The sequence below is a fragment of the Accipiter gentilis genome, chromosome 1, assembly GCF_929443795.1.
Source record: "Accipiter gentilis chromosome 1, bAccGen1.1, whole genome shotgun sequence".
In the NCBI taxonomy this organism is placed as follows: domain Eukaryota; kingdom Metazoa; phylum Chordata; class Aves; order Accipitriformes; family Accipitridae; genus Astur; species Astur gentilis.
This window is the reverse complement of record NC_064880.1, coordinates 4,801,707-4,817,025: the sequence shown is the minus strand read 5'-3', so window position 1 is coordinate 4,817,025 and position 15,319 is coordinate 4,801,707. Positions and strand designations below refer to the sequence as shown.

Genomic DNA, 15,319 nt, shown 5'->3' with positions numbered 1-15,319 from the left:
GATTTTTTTTTGTTTTGTTTTTGATTATTTTTTTTTCTTTTTAAAAAGTAGGTTCAGGTTTCTCCTGTACAGCAGAAGTATGCTTAGTATGTTCTTGAATGTTTTTTTGAGGCACTCGGTACAGAGCACACGTGGTAGTAGTGGATTAGTTAACACTTTTTTCTGGCACAATGCTGCCACTAGCAGTTTTTTTGTGGTATTACATGTGGTTTTCATCAAAGGCTTCAAGTGCATTTAATGGCAAGATTTTAATGTTTTTTATTAAGCAGAAAGGGTGGAAATTGCTGTAACAACTAGACTGATGCAAACAGGAGAGACGATAAGAACTTTCTGGTCCAGTAACCTGTGATTTAAATTTTAAATGTGAATGTTTTAAGAGCAGTCTTAGAAAGGGTCTAGAGAACTGTAGTCCAGAAAAAACAAATGGTGCTTGCAGTTGCCTCATGCCAAAAGAATGTTAATTTCCCTTTAGGCCTTCTTCTGTTTCTTCAAGTGTTTTGGAGCCGTAGAAGGAATTGGCTACCAAGGGTTTCAAAGATAAACTGAAGCAGAGAGCCTGTAATAAGTTGATCTAAAAACTCTTTTAAGTGGTGTTTATGCTTCAGTTTCCTTCTGAGAAGGTACAAACTGGTAGCTGGATTCTCAAATGAAAAAAGAGCCCTTGAGGAAGATAGTTTCATGTAAATTTTGCCTTTGGTTTTGTGAGGTACGTGAGCAGTCAGAGTCTATAATTACTGGGATTGACGTGCAGCATCCTATTCTTTTGTGTAAAGGGGTGTAATAAAGAACATCTACTATTATGTCTGAAGCCATGTGTCCTGGGGGGGGGGTGGGGGTGGGGAGAAGCTGGTATCTCTTGGTTACTGTTAAGAATGGCTGCTTTGAGTTATGTTACTATTGGTATTCTTTTTTCTGTGTTTGGCCATTAATACTTCTTGTTTGTAGAAATTAGCAGACTAAGATGAGGCCAAAAATTTCAACCCATTTCTGATCCCTGCCCCTTCTTTTCCTAGGTTATTTCTTTTTGAGTGAATAGGTTAGTATTCGCTGGTCAGATATATAGAGATAGAACGCATGATGATGCAGTAGGTTCTTGTTGCCTTTGTCTAGTTTGAAAGTCAATCTGTCATTAGCACATTGCCCTTGTTTCATTGTGATAGAAATATATTTTCCTTCCTTTTGGGTCTTACCTCAGGTTTTCTTCAGTGTGAAAACAAATTTTATACTTTAGAAGATTGTGTCAGATGTGGTCGGATTTCCTTTTTAGTAATGCCTTTAGACCTTCTTTTTCAGAGTAAACGGGACCACCTCCTTATGAATGTCAAATGGTACTATCGCCAGTCTGAAGTCCCAGATTCAGTCTATCAGCATTTGGTTCAGGACAGACACAATGAGAATGGTAAGTTAGGCTCTGTAGAGTAAGGCCTTCTTTACTTGTACTCTGAATTTTAAGTTTTAACAGCCCAGAAGGCAAGAATACTTTTGCATAGGCATATGAAGCAAGGACTGTTGATGAAAACAATACATTAGAAGATGGATGATAGTGTTTCCTACCTGCCTTGTTTGTTCTAACTAGTGTATGTCCTGTAACCATATAGCTATAATCAAATGCATTTCAGGTATGATTTAAATACTGTGCTGTATTATACTAATGCCTTGAGAGAAAAGAAAAATAACATTGGATCCTTTGTAGGCCTTCTGGACAGTGTACTAATACCTAACTGGCTGAAGACCAATTTGTCTGAAGAAAGTGTGAATCTTTTCTGGTTTTTTGTGACTCTCCCATAGTGTCATGAGAACTACGGTTTTTTACATACATGCTACCTTGCACATATGAATACTCACTGTGATTAATATTGCATTAAGTGATGTAACTGAAGCACTCGTACCTGAGCTTCCCCCTTTTCTCTTTGCAAAAACAAGTGTGGTCTTGGGTTTAATAGAAGCAGAAGAAACTTTAGTATGTATTCCAGTGTCATTTATCTCTTGCCTCTAGGGGAAACATAACATTTGCTTCTATTCTTACCAGGAAATTTCCTTGAGGCAACTGTTAAAATTCTGAAGATACTCCAAGGTGAATCGTGATGATAAAAGTTGATGCTTGAAATATGGAACACAGCAACTTTTTGGTGCATTGACAGTGCAAAGTTGAGCATACGTTCTCCTTTGTGCAGGCATTAAGGACATTTTGTGTGTGCTTTTAGCAAAAGCTGCACAAATCTAACCTTTCCTGTACTAATTTATTTGACTTTTAACTATGGGATTATAGGCACAGTGTCAAAAAGTGAGCGTTTCGATAACGTGGCTGCTTTTCTGTGTCACGCTCTTGTGCATGCGGAGAAGTATTTTTGTGTGTTCTTCAAAGGTATTATAAAGAAGTCATGGGAAAAGTTGTCTTCCAGTTTTTCATTAACACTGAGAATATTCTGTGTTTAAAACATGAATATCAATATTTATCTCAAAGTCAGAGCACTAAGCAGTTAGTACTGTCAAGATTTTGTTGAAGATTTTAGGTTAAATATGCAAAATAACCAAAACCTTAACCTGGAAACCAGAAGTCAGTGATAAATTAATTTTGCTGAGTTCCTTTTACCCAGGAGTGACCACGTCTAGTGGTCAGTGGGTAAGATGTGTCATCCACTACCCCTAAAGCTCTTTGCCTTCAGCAGTTCTGTAGATGTGGCAAAGGAGAATTCATGTGTAAAAAATGAGTATCCCATTGTTTCCATACCTTACAGGTCATGTACACAATCCGAATGTTTGTCATCTTAACAGTGAGGAGTGTGTATCTAAGAAACATCCTCAAACTTTGACCTGTAAAAAAAAACACCTGCAAAATAGCAACGGTAGCTGCTTTCAGATTACAGCTAATGTGTTGGTGGTTTTTTGTTTGTGTTCTTGCTTTCTGGCAGACTCTGGACGAGAGCTTGTTATTACAGACCCAGTTATCAAGAATCGAGAGCTCTTCATTTCAGATTATGTTGACACTTACCACGCTGCTGCCCTCAGGTAAGTTACAGAGGATGTGGTGCAGTGTCTCAGAGGTAGATGAGAAAAAACCTTATTGAGAGAGAGAGGTGATTTTTCTGGTTTTGTGTGGGGATGATTAGCATACTGTTCAGCTTTCTCCTCGTCTCCTACAGTAATTAACTTGTGTTATCTGTTCTCATTCTAAAAGGAGCTGTAATTCTACAGTATCGTTTTAATCTCAGTTAATCAATGTTGCTCAGAAGATATTGTTTCCCATCATTGCCAATTTAGGTTATTGCTAGTTCCTGCAGAAATATTACCCTTCCCTCCTCTGTGTTTGATTTCACTGTTAACAATAGCATCTCCTAGTAAAGTGACTGTTAGGATGTTGCCCTGATTAAATTGCATTAAAGGCTTTTTCTCTGCGGCACTTGTCATTGTTGCAGCTCAGCTAAGAGCTCCATTAAAACTAGCTCTACAGACAGGAGGTAATGGACCCCTGTATTGTTCTCTGTACCATCTGCCCTTCCCTGGAGGTTGCTGCTCTCTTTACTCACTGAGTTTTTAACTTAAGTGGCTAACCTTTGCTGAGGGTATACACCATAACTTAATGTTTTCAAATAGAAACAGCGAGGCATTATTTTTCAGCAGATTTTTCAATGTGCCGAACATGCGTGGATATTGTCAAAATGCAAATTGAATAATCTCCCTGATAATAACGCTCAGATGGTATTTCACTAGAACCATCTGGAGATATTTGTTTGTTCAGAGTCACTTTGCTGAAGCCGCTTACTTCAAGACAAGCTAGCTGCAGCTTCTGTTACATGGCTGGGAAGAAGTCTTTGATTTACATATTAGACTTTTTTTTATAAACTCGGAAAATTCCAGTGGTGTACTATAATCTCATGAAATTCCACAGTGCCTTTTCTGAGTTACAGAAGGTCGCCTTCCAATATTAATTGGCATGCTTAGAAACAAGCTAGCAGGAGGTTGGCTGTCTTGATGGAACCAGTGTTGGAAATGTAACAACTCTCTGCTTAAACAGAGAGAAACTGAACTATGCGTATGGACTTATCCCTGGGAGTATTTTAACTTCTCTTCTACATCCTTTCTGTTTCTTTAAAGCAAATATAAAAATGGAAAGGTAAAAATGGAATATATGTGTATACCAAGCAATCTTAAAAAATAACCTTCTTTTCTCCCCTTCCAAAAAGAGTGAAGGATGCTGAAAGACCAAACCCATCACTTCTTCAATCTGTCTTGTGTTTTATCTGCTGCCTTTTTGTTGCGAAGTGCATGCCGCAGTCACCTTTCAGATCGCTCTTTTGTTTCTCTTTGTTGGCATATGGTTTCACTGTTGTTTTGTTGTGTTCTGGATTGTTCATACTTTTGGTAATCCTTACAGGCTTGCAGATGCTGATAATTGAGAGAATAGATTTTTGCAGGATAAAGATTTTATTGTCGCTGATTCTTTTGTAGCAAATTGTGATTAATACATGTCAGTAATTTTCAGTGTGCAAGATGAACATAAGGGTGGTTGCACGTGGTGTTCTTACAGTTTGAGAACATAGAGTAGGCAGAGCGTATTGTGATGTGTGAAAGGAAGGTTAACGTGAAATTCTAATTTATGATAACATGCGATTATTTCTTTGCCCTCTGCAAACAACTGGCTCTGGTCACACAAATGAATTGATGACAAACAGGGAAATGAAACCAATGATCGTAACTACCAGTAACTACCAGTTTCTGCTCTAACCAGTGGAAAAATTTAACTAGAGGATGCTTGTAGATCTCTCTGGAAGGGTATAATAGAAGTTATGTCCTTTTTACATATATGGTAAAACTTTGTGGTATTATGTAGTACTACTTGTCTGAAATGCTATGAACAAAGATGTACTGCTTTCACGAATGTAGATAATATAAACTTATCTGGAAAATGCTTATTAACTGTCAGATGAATTATTGAAAGGAAACTAAATCTTTTTCCTCAAAATACTTTTAAAATGTGAATTTAACATGAAACAGCAAAACAAATAGCCCTTCCTATTTTCTTTCTTTCTAAATGACTAAACTGGGAAGCTAGCTTCAGCCACCAGGGATAAAATAAATATTAGTGAACAAGTTTGTCTTTCAGTATTTCTGTGTGACATCTCAATTATGGACCTTGTTAATGTTCCATTATAACCTGGCATGACCTGTGCAATACCCAGTGTTGTTTTGTCCTCTGCCAGAAAGGCAGTTGACTGAGAATTAGGCAATCATAGGGACGACTATGCAGCCTCAGCTCACAGGATAGCCATATTGATTTTGTCTTAAAATAGTTGGCAACTTTATTCATCCTTCATCCTTCTGGTGTGTTTTTTTCCTCACCTGTAGTAGTTCATGTTGTGTATCGGAGAGCTTGTGTTCCGAGGCCAAGTTCTTAGTGGCTCCTGATTGGTAAGCCTTTTTGAAGTGCTTTTGCCATGAAAAGATTAAGGAGGGAAGCAAGCTTAGGATTTAAACTTTCTAGAGCAGTTTTTCAAGTATGCAGTACTTCTAAGCTCTGCTGAGAAGACTAGGCAAACAGATCCAGTATTGTTACAGACAAAATAATTACTCGTCTTGGTGTACTGGTGGCAACAGCACTTTTCATTCAATTTTTACCAAGACTGGCAAACCTTTTTACAATGTTAAATAAGCCCAATAGCAGCTTATTTATAATAGCAAATACTATTCAGTAAGTACAAGTGGAAAGAGATGCTATCTGCATTAATACTAGAAAGCTTGACATACTGAAAAAGAGTAAAATCTTGTGCTTTCTTTATTGCATTGAATCAGGTTTAGATAAAAAGCACTAACTCTTTGGCTGTCTGGCCCATTTGTCTCTGCCTACTTCTGATCTGATTTACTTGGTGACAGTAAACTGCAATGCATTGAATGACAAAACACGGGCAGCTGTTGAACATTAATAGTCCAACAAACCCTTGAGGAAATGAGATGCAACTTCTTATGGCTAGTCTTCATGCTCATCCTTAAGGATAATGACCTCATCAACCAACTCTATTAAAAAATATTATTAACAATCTGTTGTAGAACAAGCTAATAAATCCCCTTTTCCTTTTCTCTCTTTTTTAAATAATGTCTTTATATGTTTTACTCTCATGTATACAAGTAGAAAGAAGAAGCTTTTATGTGTTTGGAATTTGCATTGTTAGGATTGCAGTCTTGCTAAAAACAGCATAGCTGTGCTTTCTATTTGGAAGTGTTATTAAACTGAAGTTTTATTTAGCTTTCTAAATAAAAAGCTGACTTCCAAAATAATATGAATAGTAGAGTTTTTTTTTAATCTACCTTGAAGACATAAGTGTAATAGGACTGTAAAAACTTTGAAAATAAGGCACTTTCAGGACTGTATTTCTAGGGTAGATATTGTTCCTCAGTCTGATTAAATTTGGGCTCCTCAGGACTATGGGCTGGCTGAATGAGAATTAATGAATGTTTGTAGAACACCATCTGAGACATTGTAACTGGATTTTTCTTCCCTTTCCACCATGGGGAGAATCTGCATGGTTATTAGTTACAATAGGCTTATATTTATGATGTTTTAGACATTTATGAGAACACAAGGATATCTGTGGCTTATACACAGATTGCAGTAGCACTTAATTAAAATAGCTGTTATTCAAGGTAGAATTCTAATACCATTTTCCCTCTTTCTTTCAGAGGGAAGTGTAATATCTCCCATTTCTCTGACATATTTGCTGCTAGAGAGTTTAAAGCCCGAGTGGATTCATTTTTCTACATACTGGGCTATAATCCAGAGACAAGGTAAGTGAAGATACTTTTAAAGGCAAGCTTTACCGCTTATCTGAGCCTGTAGGAACGGGAAAACTACTCAAGGGAAGAAAAAGTAAAATCGGGTATGAGGCTGGTAGGAAGGTGGGGTGGGGTGAAAGGGAATGTGATGGAGGAGCTACATCTTCCTGCTGAGTATATGTATAGGAGAAAAATTAAGAGTAGATGGCAAAATTGTGCAGCGAGTCGTGACATCTGGTTGCATCTCTGGGTAAATAACGTACTGCTTCCAAACAGGTTTTTAGAAGTGTGACATTTTTTTAAAGGTTGCAAACATTAGCAGGAATTCTAAGCTGTCTCATTGACTAAGTGCACACCCTGAAAATACTTCTAAAAATACATTCACATCTTCTAGTAAGCGATGTTGAAATTTACACACTTTTAAGAAATCAAATTGGAAGTTTTTAAGTGTGGAAATTCATGCTTTCATGTGTAAATACTCCCATAGGGTCCCATATCAACAAATCCTAGTTTATGCTTTGCTGGCCTAGAGCAAATTAGAGGTACAGAAAGAACTTTGCGGGGGGAGTTAATACATATTTGAAGATGGTATGTTCAGCATGCTTTTTCATTTCACAGTTCTTTTGATCTGCCTGGAAGTTGTCCAACCAATCTTTATCAGCTGTGTTTGGAAAGCAAAGCTGATACTAGACTGTACGTTCATTATTTTTCAGGTCCAAACTATGACTCTTTGGTTATTTTTCATTTATGTAGTTTTGTAAACACAGAGAATGCCTTACAAATGCCAGCCTTAAATAGTTTGTTGTCTAGGGGCATATTTCTGTGAGCACTTGAGTAAAAGATTAATAACACGTAACAGGGCTCAGCAAGGTCTCTGCCTACTGAAAGTTTTTTTTTTTCTTTCAATGCAGAAAACAATTAGCTGTGGACCTTGATTTCTAGACATATTGTTGAGAAAAGTATTATTTTCAGTCGGGATTAGATAGGCATATAAATAATAAACACTTGAATTGTTACATGGTAGATGTACTTTTTGAATGCAGATACGAATCTTTATCCTTCAGGGCATAGCGAACCACTAACTGCTTGCAGTTAGGAAGAAACTCCATGTGTGGGCATATTATTATGTAATTACCTATTTATGAGGTTTCTTGTACCTTACTCTGAAGTGTCTTAAACTGTCCATGTGTCTAAGGCAGGGTATTGGACTGGATAAACTCCCTTAATCGATTCAGTTTACATTCATAGCAGGTGGTGTCAGTGTAAGTCCCTAGGAGGCAATCTTGCTAGTGTATGGTGCTGAGCTCTGGGAAAAGGGCATGAAATCCTATAATATTTTAAAGTACAATACTTTTTAAAATGTTCTTGTAACATCGTGGGGTTTTTTGGAGCAGTCTGACAAGGTGAGGCATTTATGAAGGTTGTCATGATACACCTCTCTGATATTCAGCACCATGCTTGGGCCCTATATTTAACTTTGTCACCTTTCTTCAATGCATTTTGGTTTTGAGGGTGTGAATGCTAAATTAACTATTTGTATTAGTGTTCAAGTTCTGTGTTTAATGGATGATTTCTCTTATGAAGTGCCATTTATGCGAGTTGCCAGTGCAGTTTTAAACTCACTTTCTGTGTAGAAGTAGCTGTTAATTCTTCCAGCTATTAGAAAATGACTGAGCCTGAAAAGATCGATGAAATGACAAAGCATAGCACTTAGTGATCAGCTAATTACTCAGACTAGCCAGCTCTCAAAATGTAGGTTTTTCTTCATTTGGTTGCAGTCAGTGTTTTTTTTCCTAATTTTAGGTCTTCAAGTCTGTATTTGTCTTGGAATGGGAAGAGGTTGAGAAAAAGGAGCTGAGTCTAGGTTTCTCGATTATTTTTGACCTTGTGTTTGCTACTGCTTGCCCATACCAGTGCGTGCTTCTTTGAATACCTAATTCTAGATCTATTTTGCTTTTGGAAGTAAAAAGTATTGTAACACACATTCCAGGATGAACTGTTGGTGGTTTGTCTATGAAAAAAACCCCTTCATCTTCAACTTGATCTGCTTTTCTGATGTAGTGTTGTTTCACGTGGATAGGATGGAGAATGTTCATGGTAGCTTGAAGTAATAGTATGTTGTAGATAAGGTTCTAAATACTGCAGTGTGACCCCCTGAACTGACTCGTAGAAATGTGTGATAGGATACATTCTTAGATCAAACAAGCTTGAGCTGTGGATTGCATCTACAACGATATATTTCAGTTTGAGTGATTTTATTTTGTGTTCAGCATAAGATGCTCGTATACTTCTCCAAGACTCTCAAAGGCAGCTCAGTGTGTTGGGAATCTGACTATTCTCTATGTTTTCCTGTTGTTCTGTTTGCAAAACAACCTGCAAAAATCCCAGGCCCCCAAAACATCCAAAACACTGGTGTGGTGGATGTGTTACAAGAGGCCCTTTTGTTCTTAGAGCACACTAAAAGAAACTATGCTTTGTCTTTTCTATTTGAAAGCTTGCTGACTATAGGTTTAGCTTGGGGAATACCAACTGTGATCCTGTTGATCATTCTGTGGTCTAGAAGTGGTAAACCTGTGCGTTTTGGGATAACTTTTTTCTTTAGAGTGTATATCAAGCTGGTGGTTTGTTTGCTTGGGGAATGTTTTGGTTTTGTTTTGGTTGCCTCCCCCCCCCCCCTCCTTATAGAGTTAGGTAAAAGATTACACACTATGTTTTGGTAATTCTCACCTCAGTGAGAAAAATCTGATTGTGGAATAAAAACCTAAACTAATCTTAAAGCTAAAGTCTGGGTGTTATCACCCTGAATAGAGTGTTAATCAAGCTAGTAAGTAGACCTGAAATATGTTCCGGCTCTCAAGAGTGTGAAATGCATCCACTAAACTTGTATAGCCAGCTGAGAAAGAAAAATCATTTTATGCTAAGTACTTTAAAATAATTAATTTCATGTCTCTTTAGAGAAGTGACTGCTCTGACTCCACTCACATGGAATCCCACTCAAACTTTTGGGTTCCCCAGATGGCCAGATAAGACCAATGCTTTATCAAAGAAGAAATGTTAGGTGAATTGTATATGCCCTGAAATGAGTTTAGAAGCATTTCAGAGTGTATAGAATAGCAGTCAAGAAGCATTAACAGACAAACAGACCTGATGTACCACTTCGGGGGAAAAAAAAATCAGTAACTGCACTAGCTTGAGTTAAGCTGTTTGATTTCTTGGTATTCGAGTCAGAAGTCAGCTCTGTCTGTTAAAAAGAAATATGCAACAAGGCTTGGGAATGCTGTTGAACATGCCGCTTGACCTCAGATAGCTGTGTTTCACCAGCTCACATCTTACTACTCATTTACGACAACTCTAGTTATTACCCTATCTGGAGTATAGTGTCAGATGTAGCTGATTCTGGCAAGAACTTCTTCCAGTCCTTCTGAAGTCCTGTATGGACTTAGAGAAACAACTTTGAACTGTCTTACTCGAGGATGCAGGCGTGCCAAATGCCACTATTGGTATTGGCCTGTTTTTGTAGTGTACTGGCATGTACTAGGCAGTCAGTTCTTTGATCTCAGGAGTAAACAAATACATTACAAAGTTTTGTCTGATGCTGACATCTGTAAATATAGATAGATTTAAATGCTACTGAATTTTTACTTGGAAATAATCGGGCATTATTCTGCTAACAGTTTTTATGGCCATGAATCAAAACTACTCTTCCACAACATTGTTTTGCATTGTAGAACAAAATAATACCAAACATTCAAGGCGTGGGTGAATTTGCTGAATAGATGTTTTGGAAAGACCGGGATCTTGTCTGCGTTTTTATTCCACAATGTTTGCTTTTCCTTTATTTTTAAACTTATTCTTCTGAAGTGTTCTTGTTGGGTGATGTGAGCTAAATGAGCATTGGTGTGTCTCTAAGAGGAGTGTTCCCAAGAGTGAAGTTGAAGGTGACTTGCTCTTGCATTTTCTTGTCCTTCATGGCTTTCTATTTTATGTTGTCTGGAAGGGGATTTCTGTTGAAAGTCTGAATCAAGAGCCTCTTTTTTTTTTTTTTCTTTTTTCTTTTTCTCTGCTTTCAATGGAAAGCATAGTGGGTAGAATACAAGTTTTGGGTCTAGAAACAGTGAAGGATAGTGTATATTCTTAGGAAGTCAAGAAACCAGTGTGGAGATGTGTGTAAGTAGGATTTTCAGAGCTTCCTCTTAATGTTGCCCTTCTTTATAAAAAATTGTAGTTGAATGATGAATTGATATCTACAACCAAAATGTGAACAGAGGCTCAAGAGGACTGCAGAGCTCTGTATTGCTATTTTGATCCTTTTTGTCTGGTTAATTTTTAGCAGTCAGAATATTTTGATTCTATGCATATAATAGCGCCTAGGACAGTGATAGAGGGTAAAATGATCATAAAGGCTTTTAAACGTATCCATTCTTATGTCTTAAATCAGAACCTGAGTTATGCTTACACTTCGAACACTATGACGGTTTGTGGTCTAATTTATTTAAATAAGACAATTCCTACAGCGTATTACAGGTCGTCGTGTCTGTGGTGTCACACCCCCACCCACCCCCCTTTTTTTTTTTAATAGGTTTAGAAATTTTAAATATAACCAGGAATCCTGCTGATGGGGGAATTTGGGGACTGTTTGTATGGTATGCCCATGTGATGTGAAACAGATGGCTTCTGTATGTCTTACTAAATTACAGCGAAGTTGTTTAGTATCACTCTTGTCTAATATTCCTGGGGAAGAATTATGGAAGATGGTGAGCACCCTCACTTCACATCAGTAGGTGTTGTCTTGAGTTGAAGTGCCTTGCAGTTGATTCCTTTTAAACAAACAGACAAAAATCCCTCCCAAAAACCTGTATTTAGATAAATGGATGTACAACTTCTGTGGGTTGTTGTTTCTGGCTGATATCACACTTTATTAATATCCTTTGGAGTATATTATTTATGTGTATCCATATCTCAATTTATCTCTGAACTGGAGGGTAGCATAAAAGCTGAGAACTTTTTCTCAAGTTCATGTTGTGAACTTGAGGGGGAAAAAAAACAATGTGGAACAACAGCAACAAAAAAATCCAGAAATAGATTTCAGTTGTAGTTGAAATAAAGACTAGATACATTTGGCCTTGAAAGTGTTCTTACTTGAATCGGTCAGCTGGTAAAGACTGTGCAACATAGTTGGAGTGCTTACCTTTTTCTAGTCTGTACTCTGGGAAAATTGGTCAGGCAGTCTTGTTCTGAGTGTGTTGCCTCCTGTAATATTTTTGTAACAGAAGTGAGCTGATAGAATGTTATAGTGGGTTTGTCTCTTTTTTTTTTTAGAGCAGTTTATAAAGCTTTATTGTGTTTCAGGAAGTTTTAAATACATAGCCTAGTATAGCTTAGTATTATTTTAAAAAAAAACAGACCCACAGGAACTTTTATCATGAGTGGTTGTGTTTTGTTTTTAAATTTATTTTAAAAAATTTTTTACAAGCGTGAGCCTAGCCTCTCTATCCTGTATCTTACGGACTGGCTCCTTCAGATTATGAATGAGCTTTGGTAGCATCAGAGCCACGGTAGCTGAAAGGTTCAACTTACTGAGCGTTTGAATTATTATTGCAGGTTCATTGAAGGAGCCAGACTGTTGGTGAAGGCTCCCAAGAAGGGGGTGGGAGGCAATATAATATAGGCAACAAGAAAGCTGTATCCACCTATGTTATAATAAAGTTTTCTCACTGGATTATTGCGAGAGAGAAAAAAATCTGGGGTTGTTCTGTGGCCTGGTATGTTTTGCTTGGTCTGTTTCTACCTTTTAAAATTTTAAATTTGAGAAACTTCTTATCCTTCTCTAGCCTTGCAGTAAATCAAGGCATCTCAGATACTCTAAAGTGGAGTCAGGTATGCTAATTAAAGCATTTTGTGCTGCAGGGGGAAGGAATATTTCCTTTGTATAAATGGGTAGCTAAGAATTTTTTTGCAAATTACATGAATAAACAGGAATGCCAAAAATCAAGGATGACGAAGGAAGCTCAAACAGTGAGTCAAGTCTGGCTCCTGTTGGGTTCACCTTGTGTTCACACGTGCTTGTAAATGACAATGGTATTGTGGCTGAGTATTCATACTCTTTAAATGTTCTCATATATTGCATTATTGACAGGTGGAATAAAAGTATTTTGTGATTCAGCTTGCCTGCTTCGTTTCCTATCAAATGAATTGTACGTGAAAACGTGAAGCTCTGTCGTTTGCATCTGTGAAAACCTCTAAGCCTGTTAATCCATGTAATTTTTTTAAAAGCTCATCACAAAGTAGGGAAAAAAGGCTTTTAGAAGCCTTTTGGAAACGGGCGTGTGCCTTACTTGGAGAAGATCTAAAAAGTGCTGGAACGGCGACCTGCGGGCTTTGCATCGCTCTGCTCTGGAGCGTTGGCTGTATCAGATCCCCTAGCTAAGGCCCCACTTCCCTGCACACTAGCTTGGTATGCAGAAGCTGCAGAGTCTGTTCAGTGTGCTTTATTTACGGAAACAGCAGGGTTGAGATTGATTGCGTTGTAAGACAGTGTGTGGATGAGGGAGGGTCACAGCACATGCTCAGTCCTGTCAGTCCGAGGGCGAAGTTTCTGCGTTCTGCGTGCAGGCTTAGGTCATAGCACAAGCTCAGTGAAAGCTCTCTGAGGTCTCTCAGACTGCATGTGCCTCCATTTTGAGTTGGTAGAGTGGAAAAGGCAGAGTTTTAGCTGTTAAGTAGAGGGTTCAGGATTACATCTAAACCCACAAGAGCCTGTCATAGTCATGGATGATCCATTCAGCCCCTGCAGGTAGGCTACATCACTCTGGCCTCCCCTAAACAATGATGATTTTTGCTGTTATTTGTGACTTCTGAAATGTTTATGAAATCATTTCATTACTATTGCATGTTCCTCAGAACCTTGTAATCACATCAGCTTTGCCGTGCAGCTGTTCGTATGGTGCATGAGGGCACTGAGCAGGGAATCTGCTGGCTGAGGGGTGCATGTAGGAGCTGTGTGGGCTTTTTTTTTTCTCTTTTTTTTTTTTCTTTTTATTTCCCCCCCTCTCGTGGTGCAGTTTTAATTTCGGTTGTGCTGTCTGCGTGCCAACCTTATGGCAGGTCTGTAGGGAGCTGCAGAGGCACTCTGCAGGCTGCAGCGTTACCGAAGTGGCTATTAGGAAATGTTTGGGCCTGCAACAGACTGTTTAGATAATGTTACGGGGAGGGTCGTAGATCAGCAGCCATTGGTTGCGCTGAGGATGGGTGGTTCTCCTTCTGATTGAGGGGCAGTGATCCTGCTGATACTTCCTCAAGTGTTAAAGGAGGGGGGGGGGGAAGTAGCCAGCATGGTTCTGCTTGCTTGTCAGTCACATGCAAATAACTCTTAATGCATCTGAAACGCAGCAATATTGTCTTATGCATGGAGAAGGTTCTTATGTGACAGCTGTGTAAGCAATATCCACATTGGGCTAACAAAACGCTTGAATTTAGACTGATCTGACTAAAACAGAGGACTTGGGCTCTACAGTTTTGTGTAATGAAAGTACAGTTGCAACTGGCTTGTGGGGCAGCCGTCAGTGACTTGGCATCGCTAAATATAAATGGCTTTGAGAGGACTTGGGTGCGTTGAATGGGAGCAAACTTGACTCTGCGGCGTGTTCTCGTTCCCAGTAGCATCTGAACTTGTGCAAAACTGGGTGCTGTTCTGCCGCGGCCCTCTGCCTAGCCCATTGGCTTGCAGAACTGATCTCGGCACCGTGGGGTCTATCGCTGAGGGGAAATACGTCAATCGGGGTAACTTGTTTGCGAGTTGCTGGAGCCTATTGAGTTTGAAGGTGACAGGATGGTTTGTGTTGCTGGTAGTGACATCTCTGGAACTTTGTAGCAGAAGGTTTACTTCTAGCCTTGCACACTGTAAACAGCCTCGTTTACCTGTGTGGTGTGCATTACTGGGGCTACCTTCCTTCTCTGGTCAGAAGCTGAGGAATGAATGATGAATAAGACTGCATAATTTTGCCCATGTCAGTGCCATATCTGTATCTGTATGCTATCTGAAGTGTCATTCCCTTTTCCATTTCCTTTTATACCTATACAGCATGATGAAAAGCAAGAACACCTATTTAGTGTGGGTCACTGGTCATTTTTGCCATTGGCTGAAGCAAAGTCACACTAATGTTTATAGAGCACAATTCCCTTGAACTTCAGCCTGACTGAATCACCTCATGGTTGGTGTCTCTGTAGGCCTAGGCTTTAGAAACATTCTTATTCCTAATGAAGTAGCTACTTGCATATGTACAGGAATATGATACTGGATACTTCAGGAATACAGGGATGTGACACCTTGTGGCCCTAACGTTTGTTTTCAATGTTGACTTACAAGCAGAAGAGAATGGATTAAGGGATGGGGAGGGTACAAAGCAGTCTGCTTTGTACTGATTTTCAGTGATAATTAAAAAGATTTGAAAAAAATGCCACTTGTAAAGTCAAAATGAAAATTTGGTCATGCTTATTTTTGAAAACTATAAGGTTAACTTAGAATAGCACAGGTGGAAAAAAAATGAAAATA

The 15,319-nt window shown here is 38.6% G+C and overlaps 1 protein-coding gene across 8 annotated transcripts in view; it reads left to right on the top strand.

Moving 5' to 3' along the window:
- Nucleotides 1-15,319, top strand: part of RERE (arginine-glutamic acid dipeptide repeats) — a 257,146-nt gene that overhangs the window by 130,496 nt on the left and 111,331 nt on the right. For 7 of the 8 annotated variants that reach the window (XM_049803204.1, XM_049803223.1, XM_049803242.1 and 4 more), the window contains exons 4-6: nt 1,294-1,399; nt 2,913-3,009; nt 6,676-6,780. In XM_049803204.1, coding sequence (XP_049659161.1) covers nt 1,294-1,399; nt 2,913-3,009; nt 6,676-6,780 — 308 coding nt within the window. Of the gene's footprint in view, nt 1-1,293; nt 1,400-2,912; nt 3,010-6,675; nt 6,781-13,403; nt 13,562-15,319 lie in introns of those variants that run through there. The other variant, XM_049803260.1, reaches the window with a different exon arrangement.